Raw genomic sequence first — 12,546 nt, 5'->3', positions numbered from 1 at the left:
TGCTGAAGGCCCTCCATGGGTGGAGAGATGCACATGACCTGTTCCCAATATTCACTTCCTAGCTAAGTTGTCATGAGTGCCTGTAGGAGGCACTCAATCAACTTTTGTTGAGTGTATGAATGAAACATTAGTTAAGGGGGGAAATAAGCTTGTCAGATCAGAGAGGGTGTAGATGAAGAAAGGGAGATGTACACCTTTTAGTGTAAATATGGTGATTGAGAGCCAGCAGCCCTTCAAGCACCAATCTTCTTTCTGTGACTGAGCCAGCATAGTGGACAGGAAAAAGCATAGCACTGGTGTCGAAGGTAGAGCCAGAACCCAAGGGTTCAAATCTGAACTCATTCATCATAAGACACTTATCAGAATGGTATGCCATAGAAGTCAGCTTTCTAAGAAGGCTGTTTCCACTGAATCTAGTAAAATAAATAGTAATTATAAGAAGAATGGCTAACTTAGTCTTTGCCAGGAACTATGAGGCTGAATCAAACTCTCAAAACAAACCATTGAGGAAGACAGTATTATCATACTTATTTTATACCTGAGAAAATTCAGACTTATCAAGATTAAATTGCCTTGGAAGTGGTGAAGCTGTAACTTATACCCTAGAAAATCGTTCCTTCAGTACTTAGAAATAGTTAAATCTTATGTAACTTAATATTGGTTTAGAGCTTACATGTTAGAAATGGTTATTTACAATTATTGATTTTTCATTGTTTGAAACATAATTTTTATTGTAAAAATTGCATGTGTTGTAAGTATCATTTTTATTACTGTACACATCATATTCCTCTTCTACAGGGAGAGCAAGGTTTTGAAGGCAGCAAAGGAGGAACTGGTGAAAAGGTAAATATCCCCTTTTACATTCACATCTGTAAAAACAAATTGTTCTTGAAAATGTTTTGAAATAGAATATTTAACTTGTTTTGTGCATTCCCTATAAGCAATTCAATAATTTTATAGACATAACTAAAATATTTGCTTCCGTTGAGGTAGAATAAATGCATTAATGATTGCCAGAAATCTTTCAAAACTTATTTGGATGGTATTAATAGTTAGATATTTCTAGTTAAATTTGTTTCCTTGACATGGAAATGATTTAAACATTTATAAAGCATTATATTTTTATATTATGAAATCATTCACTCACTAAGTATCCAATTATTTAAATAAATGTTTGTTTTTATGTACATCTGGTTTATCAGTGGAATTTTTTTCCTGAAGAAATAAATAAGAACAACTAACTATAAAAGTCAGGATCCCACAGAAAAGAGATGGCATACTAAAACTGGAATAATTTCGAAGAGTTTAATAAAGGCATGGTTTAAAAAGTATGGACAAGGTATAAGAAAACCACAGGGATTGTGCAGTATCCCAGGTCAGGTTACAGCAGACTCCATAAACCCCACATAATTACAAGACCCAGAGGCAGAGAAAACTGTGTGGCGAAGGCTGGAGACAGGAGCTGAGGGTAGCAGTCAGCCCAAGATAAGCACATAAAGGGGAAGTCAGGGCAATAAACACCTCCATCCCACTATCCTCTAGCACTCAGCTCTCCTACTAGCCCCCACCAGCCAAACCAAATTGAGAGCCAGAATGGAGGAAACCTATAAGGCTCAGCCTCCCGAAGTCCAGAGCAGGTGTATAAGGGTGGACAGTGGATCTTGAGAGACCAATGGCTGATGCCAGCCCACTAATCTAAGTGCTCTCATTTAAAGTCACCTTCTTACAAAACTAAATTCTAGGTGCTTAATTTTACATGTTAATAGAGTGTTTTATTATAACAAATAACTACTGAAAGTCATTTGATAGTGAAAATACTTAAGCAATCATTGTTTTACAAATTTACAACTTTCTATTGAAAGTACAGAGAATAGAGTGCTTGGTCATCCAAAATTTTCCTTCAGATAATCATTTGAATCCTTTTTCATTTCAAAAATCTTGTTTTGTTTTTAAATAAAACAAAAATAGTACCATTCTTTTGTTTAATAACTCTGTGTACATCAAATGTATGTATGGAATTGGATGGCCAGGAGAGCTAGAAAGGAGAATAATCTCAAATTGGACAGTCTTGCCTGTATTTCGCTTTCTTGCCAGTGATCAGTTATTTGCGTTTTCAATAAGTATTTATAGAGAGAATGAGCATCTATTATAATTATAAGACAAATTACACATGTTACAAACTACATGATAATTACTTTTCCTCACAGAACTCAGAAAGAAAAAAGAATGGCCTTATAATAACCATACTTTTGGAGATCATTTCACTAAATGATGACTATTTTTAAGGTGAATATCTTTTCTTAGAAATCCTTTGAACATTTTTGCTTTAGAATAACAGTCATTTGGAAGGCCATGTCTTTAAATAAATGCTTTATTTATACATATTCCTGATTTATTAAGTGGGATTTTACCTGTAGGAATAAGTAGTGAATAAGCCTGAACAGATATAGTCTCTGTAATTTAAAGTCACCAATACACTAAAGTCTTAGTAGTTGTTTTGATAGTTTATATACATAGTTGGTATAGCTCAATAATAAATAGATTCTCACAGGCTATAAGGCATTAGAAAACCATTCACCGTATTTGGCTTCAAGGATTTTCCTTCTAGTTCCACGTATCTATTAACTGTTGCATTTAAATAGTCAATTTCACCACAAGGTAGAAATATGTTTGTAGAATGATTTAAATATATTAGAAAAAATAAAGCATCAAACAGAAAAGACAATATGTACCTTGAATGAGAATCTCAATTTAGATGATTTATAGTCAGATATAAGATTCATGTAATAACCCTTATGTTAATTTGATTGGTGCAAAAGTAATTACATTACACCAACCAAATAAAAATGATGTTCTGCTTTATTATTTACTGTATATTAAATTTTTGAGTTTTTTCAATGTTAGCATGCTACGTATTCTGACCCAGAACCACGTGTATTTTTTCATAAGATAACTGAGGTCTTGTAGTTCACTTTATTTCCAGATTAGAGTTAAACAAGAAAAGTCTATGAAACATTCACATTGGTGTGACAACAGCATGGATTACTCACAACATAATTTATTTTCTGAACAAAGTCAATCTACCTTGGACTTTAATTTTTTGTGGAAAACTGAGTATATAATCATTTTTTAAAAACCCACTTTCTTCTTTAATTACCCTACTGTGGCCTTTACTGTGTTTAATTTGACTGTTTGAGTGACAAGTCACCAGTTGCAAAATACAATTCAGGACGTTGTTATTGATCAGAGATGTCATATCCTCCAGAAACACATAGTTACTGGTCAAAATATAAAAATTATGTCAACTGCAAAAGGTAAAATACTGTGTGATATTTTCAGGTGACATTTCTATAATGCGGTGGAAACTAAGTGGAGGAATCTGCTTCTTCCCATTATGGCTAAAAAAAACTAGCCTTCAGGCCAATCGAACTCACTAGACTGACAAAGTAGCTCCTCAAAGAGTTGAGCACTCTGTCCTTAGTCCTGAGGAAAACCTGTGGCACAAGAACAACGGACCTCATTTAAAGTATATTTCTGCATCTATAGAAAATTGTAACCACAGGGCAGAGCCTCATACATTCCTGAACAAACACAATTCAGCCAAGTCAGTCCTGAAGTGAAAATTATTTTAAGGGGTAGTTAGTTCTCTCAGAAAGGTTGTTGGTGCTGACATGACTCTCTCAGATGACAGCTATTTGCAGGTTTACCATGCTGTGGTTTATCATGTAGACCTATAGGAATGACCCCATCCCACTTCACCATCCCTAGCTGGCAAAGTTAGGTGTGTATCACCCAAGGATCTTTGGGCTCTCCAACAGCATAGCTCATGAGGCAGGAGGGATGAAGGACCCTCCCCACAGCTGAGAGTTGTATTTTGGCTTCTCTCTATCAGACTGGTCTTCTGGGGATCTTCCTTAGATTCCTTCAGTACTATTATTATAGTGCAGGCTGCTACTCCAAACAAAATACAGAGTTCAATCCTCAGATAACAGTTATCCCCATACTATCTGTCAGCCTTCCCAGCAATGATTTCATCAAACTCTTGTTATGTAACCAAATGTAAATGCATGAACTAAGCTCTTACATTACATTAGAAAAAGGCCATTTAGCAAGGATTCATTCATGTGCTCTTCACTCCTTAACCCTGAGCTCAAGTTTTTACTTTATGTCCTTGTGAAGGTAGAAATATTACTTGGTTGTGTTTATGAAAAGAAGCAGCAAATAGAAAATGAAAGGTAAACATCTGCCTCATTATACCTCAATAATTTTAAGTAATTGCTTCAAATCATATAATTTAGTTTGCTTTTAAAACGATGATTATTTTATGTTGTCACTCAAGTTCTAACTTGAAGTTCGAGAACCAATTTTCTCAACGTTAAACTTAACTGCAGAACCTGTTGCTAAATATCATTTGATTGCGAGAAACATCCAGTGGCAACTGCTACTTATACCTTACTTTTGTTGATTTATTACCTAAAATGTAGTCGATTTGGTTCACTGAAGAGTGATGTTTAACTTGGGCATATATGGTGGCAAATTCTTACCTGGATCTAAGATGCTTCTGCTGGTGTGGAAATTTTCCATTTGGAAAATGAAAGTTTTCTGGTCTCTTGAGGGCCTCTTAAGTTTGATGAAAAGAAAAAAACAATCAAATGAGCACTTCTTCGTGAATCGTAAGACTGAAGGAGAGGTGGAGAGCATCAAACATGTGGCATATTCTGCAGCTGTGAGAGTCCATGGTTCAGCAAGTTCTTGCTTTCTCTTGTTTAGGCTTCTGGGCATTATCTACTTTGATAATCTTTATTGCTGATCTTTTCTTCCACTCTGGGTTATACTAATAACAATAAATGCAAAAACAAAACTAACAAGTTCATATGGTCCCTGCTTTAACTCATCTCTTAAAACTGTTGTTGGAAAACTAGTTGTAAATTTATGGTGACTTGTGATTTTTTTATTGTCTTCTTCTTACCAAAATATAATCTAGGTCCTAAAATGCCATGAGATATGTATTTAAATTAGAAAACTGTGTTTAAATATTTATTACTCTGGTTTTATAGTGGCTGCAAATATTTTTTACCAGACAGAATCCACTGGAAAAACATTCCACAGACCCATATTCTTAGCTGATTTATTGAACTCTATATTGTTATAAAATTCTGTACAAAATATAATATTCAAATGAATACAATTATTTAAATGTCTATTATAACCTAGCGTAAAGTACACATATACTTTCCTATCCCCAAACTGTATGGGGTTATTTATAATTAAGTCATGCATCGAAACATTTGTATTTCTTTTATCACCAGTCAACATCAGCTAATTTTCAGATGACATAATTCAAATTTTTGTAAGCCAGCCTAAAATAGAATATATTTAGGCTTGGTGCTGATTGTATTAGTGTTGATTTTATTAGCACTAATTTTATATGCCACCTTTTGCCTTCAGTGGTTACTTTTGAAGATGCGATGGGAGAATGGAAAATGCTCAATAGAAAATGTCTTCACTTATCTATTTCATAGGTTAATCATTGATATTGGTTCCTTATCAAATGAATATTAACAACAGCAGCAGTGAATTCATTCTTGTTATTCTGTTGCTTTTTTGTTTTCAGCATTAAAAATATATCAGCAATTATGATATGTCTCATATAGTCCTAGGCTCATAAGCATGTTGGATAATTTACTTGGTAGCATTTTGTTTATTTATTTCAGATAGATAGATTTAACTTTTATATTTAACTTGTAACAGCAGAAGTTAGATAATCAGACTATTTTTATACTAGTACCACAAATAAATAATGTTGCCTGCAAGCAACTTTCTAAAATATTGACTTCTAGCATTAAATATCATGAAATTATAGTAACTCAGAAAATCAATAGTGATCATTTGCTACTAGAAACAACAGTTATGGCTTTAAATAAATCAGGATTTTTACCCTGAAAAATCTTTTTACTTTTGTCAATTTCTCATTCAATTGTTATGGTAATTACACACAGGACATGAGAATTTGAATGAGTGGTTGTGACTTTGGGCCACTTAAAATTTGGTATTGAGTGAGAAAAAGCCCAAATGACGATGTTTATATAATATACATAAACGATTATTCAGGACATTCTGGGGCAGCATCTAGATCACTCAACAAGGAACCAACATTCTTAGTTTCTGGAGTACCACTCCCAAAAGAGCCTAGACTTGATGTTTATTTTGAAAGTGATGGTGACATATCATAAAATAAATGGATTCACACATTTTTGTGTTCTGTGTTCTAGTCCAGCTCTGTAATGGCAGCTGTGTGAACTTGGATATGTTCCTAGCTTTCTTTATCATAGTTTCCTCTTTTATAAAATAAAGTTAATTTCTACCTCACAGAATGATTGCAGGAATTAAATGAGTGCTGGTGAATAAAAGATGTTCAATAAATGTTAATATCCTCAACAGCCAATATACAAAAGTAATATAAAATCTTAATATTTTGACAAAAATTTATTTGGCAGAATTATTATATATCTTTATTTGTGTAACATTAATTCCTAATTTTTCTTGTGAATAGGTAAATAAAAGACAGGAGGATATAGTAGTTAGCTACTGATATGTGACAAATCACCCCAAATCTTAGTGACTTAAAATGTTCATTTATTTAGCTTGTGATTATATGGTTTAGAAATTTACACTAGGCTTAGCTCAGTGATATTTTTTTGGTCTCAGTTGATCTTATCTAAGTTCGTTCATAAAATTCGCCTGTGTTACCTGCAGTATGTGCATCCAGGGATTATGCATCTGTGGATTCACCCAACCATGAATCAAAAATAAATATTGAGAAATAAAAATTAAAAATAATAATACAACAATAACAAATAATACAAATAAAAAAATATAATCTAACAACTATTTACATAGCATTTACATTGTGTTAGGTATTATAAGTAAACTAGAGATTATTTAAAGTATATGGGAGGACATATGCAAATACTACTTCCTTTTTTATAAGGGACTTGAGCATCCATGGACTTTGTTATCAGCAGGGGTCCTGGAACCAATCCCCAGCAGATTCTGGGGGAAGAGTGTGTATCTCTTCTCAGTTGCCAGGTTGGCTGAGGGTGGCTGGACTAGTTTGGCCTCTGCTAGACAACATGTCTCTACTCCAGATGATCTCTCATCTTCCAACAGTTATCCTGGACTTGTCCTCAAGGTGAAGGCAGGGATCCAAAAAGAGGAAGCAGAAGCATATAAAGCCTCTTTAGCCTCCTTGTTCAGAACTAGCTTGCCCCACCTCCATCACCACCATGTTCTATTGGCCAAAGCCAGTCTCAAACCCAGCCTAGATTCAAGGAGTAGGAAAATAGATTCCACCTCTTGATGAGAGAAGCAGCACGGTCACATTGCCTAGGGTGTAAATACGTGGAGGGGTGAAAAAAGGGGCCATTTTATAATAAATCTAACACAAATGATATAAAATTTTATTTTAAATTAACAGTAGAGTAGAAAGTTTAAACAGGTTTATCAACTTTACTTCATTTTTTTCCTTCTCCCATGGCCCAAAATATAATTCTTAAAGTTAGGTTTATATAGTGGGACTTGCAGACTGTGTCAAAACATAGTTTGAATTTGAAATGGTAGAAACACTTTATATGTAATAGGAAAATATTATTTTAAAAATCTTAATTAGAATGGGAAAAAAGAAACACAATATATCAAATAATTAAACCAAGGAATGGTTTTGTACTTTTACATAGCAACATGTACTTACTAACTTTAGCTAAACTAAAACTGATACAAGAATAAATGGAAAAAACAAGTCAAAGTTGAAATTTTTTTTAGGATTTCATGATTAAAGCTTCTTGGTGATTATGCCTAGTATTTAAAACTAACGCAAGAATGTTAAATACTGTTATTATAAATATAGCACTTTCCCTTCATCACTCTAAAGCAACTGTCTACATGTTACCTTACTTCCCGTGAATTCTCTCTTGGTTCACCTTGCAGAGTTCTACTGAACATCAGCATGTTATACAATTGTTTCCTTTACCCTAGTAACATGTAAACTAAACTTCTACAACTTTTAGGAAGGACTTACTTGTTTGATTTGACAGCTGACTTAAAAAATAAAGAGAACAGATGGAGCAAAATAATAACTATGATTTTAAAAATCATAGCAATTTATCTGTGGCCAATGATAATTGGTATAGAAGTAACCATGCCAACTTTCAATTATCCATGGTAGCAGGCAATTGGGAAAGAGTGATGGTAATCCCACAGCCAAGCCAGAGGCTTAATGCTAGTCATTACAGATTGTGTATTATTTTCCTAATTCCTTACAGTGCTCGTGAATAACTCTAATTTATGTGAAATATGTTTAACCCTCTGTTGTTGCATCACTTGCTAGTAGTTATAGAAAAACTAAAATGTCCAGAGAGAGAGAGAAAGAGAGATAAATAAGAGAAGAATAACTATAAAGGGCTATAATATTTTATGAACATTAGTCTTTTAAAGTATTATTTTAATGATTGCATAATATTTCACTATATAGATATGTAATATTTTACTTGAGCATTCCCTTGTTGTTAGAAATTTAACAACATCTGTTAAATGTGTTTTCCTATTTGTGTCACTGGTGAGTTTAGCAAAATAATTTTGATGGAATAGAGAGGAGAAGCCAGGTTGGAGTTTGCCGAAGAGTTAAATTACAGGTGACCAATAAAGAGGCCACGCAGAAAAACCCTCACAAGAACTAGCTGTGAAGAGGACAACAGCCATAGGACAGTAGCTGGAGAGGTTGTGGATCATTTAAGAAGAAGACTTTATACCAAAATCCAAAGCAATCATAAGGTCCTTGGCAGGAAATATTCTTGAACAAGTTAGGACCCAAAAGAAAAACACAGACTAGTTCACTAATACAGAGAATTCCAAACGTTTTATACTTCCTAAGAAATGTCAGACTTAGGCCATCATCTTTAAGGAATTCCCATTAAAATCAAGACTAAGACAAAGGTGTAACTGCTATTATTTAACAATATTCTGGAATTTCTGACCAATGTCAATTTTACTTCCAAATCATATTGTAAATCTGTCTATTTCTCTCCATCTACCCCAGTGTCACCAAACTATAATCATTAGTCACCTCCTAGTTAATCTCCCTGTTCTCACTCTTTCTCATTCATTTTCCAAATTATAGTCAGATGCATCTTTACAAAACTATTCATGTGGCTTCTATTTTAAAAATATTTTAGTTGTTACCCATTAGGTTAAAATCCTGAATCCCACAAGGCCCTGCAAAGTTGGACGTAGATGTGCTTCTCAGAACTCACCTCTTCCCACATTCACCTTTTCTGCTTCTATTCCAGCCACACTGACCTTCTTTCAGTTACTTGAATGTGCCAGGTGCTCTCCTGACTCACAGTTGTCCATCAGTGTCCCCACTGCTTTGAATATTTTCCCCTTCATTTAGCTTCCCTCTATCCACTTAGCACATCTTAAAAGTCATTTTCTTGGAGGCTTCCTTGACTCTCTAGTCAAAATCTGCTCCCTCTGTTATAATTTCTCATTGTACCTTTAACACTACACTGCACCTGTATAACATTTACCACAATTTATAATTATAAATATACTGGCATGAGGATTTTGTTTGTTTGTTTTTCTTTCTCCAATAGAGTAGAAGCTTCAAGAAAGCAAAGACCATGTCTGTCTGTGTACGTTTTTATCTCTAACACCTAGTTGAATGCCTAGCACATAAAAGTATTCAATTCTTTACTGTGGGGAAGTAGTATAGAGAAAGTTAAGTAGTGTTTCTTTTCAGCCTCCAGAAGTGTTTAATAATTATTATCTTGATGCATTCAATTCAGTATTAACCCTATTTTTTTCAAACTCCTACTATTGAATTTGTGAGATATAGCTAGGGATAAAAATTAATTTTACATATATGGCCCTTAGAATTGTGTTTAAAAAGACAATATATAAAACATTAATATATTTAATAGTATACTAAAATTTACACAGGAAAAATTGGTTAACCTAGTATATTTCCATTTTTTATTATTTGTGAATCACATTGCCTTTTGGCAGGCACTATTTAGCTCATTATTCTATAAAATAAAATACAGTTCTTTTAATACCAGATATTACAATGTCTTTTGAGTTTAGTAGTAATGTTAAAGGTTGTCTACTGGCTCCTGTATCATATAATTTTAGTTTCCAATTACAGTGGAATTTTGGGCTATTGACTGTAGTGAACCTATGTTAGTTTTGTTAAGGAAATTTATTCGCCCACTATTTTATGTAATTTAAGGACAAATAAATATCAAAATTTGAGGTCACATAAGAAAGAATAAATAGAAAAACCATGATCCTCATTTATATAATGATTAAGGCAACTTGACTTTTAGTAGTTTCTCCTTAATCAGTGCTGAGTATAAAAGGGTGGTTTTACAACGTGTCTACATTTTGCTTTTATTTTGACCTTTACTCCATTTATCCTATTTCTTCACTCCAGGCTCTGGAGCTGCCTCAGGTTTCTCCTCTTAGCTTTTGGTCTTCCCTTTCTCCTTTCTCAGGATCTGCCTGTGCCATAGACTCCACTTCCTCTGCTCTCTGCTGGGCTCCTTGTCCTCAGCTGCTCATTAATCTCATCACCCCCACTGCTTTCTTTTTCATTTGTTTGACTTTCCTCCCATCAAGCCTGATTTCTACTTCAGGTTACTTTCTTTCATTTTTTCGCATATTTTTGTATTGAAAAACAAGGAACAGATCTCTTCGGCAGTCCCTCACCACCACTGACCCTGAGCATTTCTGAATGCAGCTGAGTTTAAATTAAGAATTGAGTAGGCCGGGCGCGGTGGCTCACGCCTGTAATCCCAGCACTTTGGGAGGCCGAGGCGGGCGGATCACGAGGTCAGGAGATCGAGATTATCCTGGCTAACACGGTGAAACCCCGTCTCTACTAAAAATACAAAAAAATTAGCCAGGTGTGGTGGCAGGCGCCTGTAGTCCCAGCTACTTGGGAGGCTGAGGCAGGAGAATGGCGTGAACCCAGGAGGCAGAGCTTGCAGTGAGCTGAGATTGCGCCACTGCACTCCAGCCTGGGAGAGAGAGCAAGACTCCGTTTCAAAAAAAAAAAAAAAAATTGAGTAAAGGCAAGTCTTACATTTGTTGTGAGGTTTATACACACAGGGTTTTTAATGTATTAAAAAAAGATGTGTTTTTTTAAATTAAGAAAAACAGAATAGATTTAAAAATCAAGCAATTGCTTCTGCTTAATACAATCATCAAATATTCATAATTTCTAACTGTTTTTAGTAAATCTCAATTAATAAATTTGCTTTATTAACCAAATCTCTTTGTTGGAGGTACATTCCAGATGGTAAAAAGATAATTAATTCAATGTCACCAAATATTACATGACAGGTGTGTTATTGTTATTTAGAAGCTACTGGTATGTGAACCTCTTTCACAATCAATGTAAAAGCAATTCACTCTATAGGAATTGCTGAACAAGTGTGTCCTACCAGACCAAAATAGCAGAATTCCACCGCACAGAAAACAGAGGTGTTAGTGCAGCTGCTGTTCCAAGTTGATGTTGCACAGTGACTAGCTGTTTTGTAAGTTATTGTCTAGGCTTATGGTGGTCTATTGCTTCTTAGTCTAATATCTTAAAAATAAATCATTGGTTTTTATTTTCCTTGATAATCCTTACAATCTCCTTTAAGAACCTCCCCTTCAATGATCTAATATCAGTAAAGGATCGATGAAACAAGACAGAAATCAAATAATCAGTTTGCTTTGTCTTTTTTCACTTTTCCTTATTGTTCCTCATTTTCTGCTGCTAATCATTTTATGTAATCAAAACTCAAGGCAAAATGGTAAAGCGATAACGCTTTGTGCAAACATTTTGTGGAATGTTATTTTAATTACCTGCACTTGTCCAGCCCTGGGGAGGAGTGTGGCAATGCAGATGGCTTTAGCTGGCTGTATTCCAGGAACTCACTGATAGTGATTCTGCCTCCCACTTAAGGTTTACTTATGTGTACAAATGAATCATGGAGTTCATGTCTTGGTGAGAACTACAAGGCTGGAGCACATGATAGCACCCAGTAATCACAGAGCAAATCAAGGATTCTTCCTTAAGTTAGTGGAAAGTTAGGAAGTCATCTAAATTGACTTTGTTCCTTTATCTGGATTTTGACAGGTGGCCCAGCAGGCTCTGCTCATTAATGTTTATAACAGACAATTCTAAGTTCTTTATTTTAAGCCAAAATTTATTCCCTATTATTTTGAGCAATCTATCCCAGTTCTAATCTTTTGGACCAATGCTTTCTCTGATTATATGTTCTTGCAAATGACTGACCATCTTTTGGAGAGTTTGAGACAGCTTCCCTTTTTTTGTTGTTTTTGTTTTTTTTTGTTTTTGTTTTTGTTTTTGAGACAGAGTCTTGCTCTGTCGCCCAGGCTGGAGTGCAGTGGCGTAATCTCGGCTCACTGCAAGCTCTGCCTCCCGAGTTCACGCCATTCCCCTGCCTCAGCCTCCCGAGTAGATGGGACTACAGGCGCCTG

General features: G+C 34.7%; 1 protein-coding gene across 4 annotated transcripts in view; it reads left to right on the top strand.

Moving 5' to 3' along the window:
• COL19A1 (collagen type XIX alpha 1 chain) overlaps positions 1 to 12,546 on the top strand; it is a 338,738-nt gene that overhangs the window by 96,232 nt on the left and 229,960 nt on the right. For all 4 annotated transcript variants that reach the window (XM_063618674.1, XM_055257198.2, XM_063618677.1 and 1 more), the window contains exon 11: positions 799 to 843. In XM_063618674.1, coding sequence (XP_063474744.1) covers positions 799 to 843 — 45 coding nt within the window. The remainder of the gene's footprint in view (positions 1 to 798; positions 844 to 12,546) is intronic.

This window comes from Symphalangus syndactylus, chromosome 2 (assembly GCF_028878055.3).
Source record: "Symphalangus syndactylus isolate Jambi chromosome 2, NHGRI_mSymSyn1-v2.1_pri, whole genome shotgun sequence".
Classification (NCBI taxonomy): Eukaryota; Metazoa; Chordata; class Mammalia; order Primates; family Hylobatidae; genus Symphalangus; species Symphalangus syndactylus.
The sequence above is the reverse complement of the archived record's forward strand: the minus strand, read 5'-3'. Positions and strand labels throughout refer to the sequence as shown.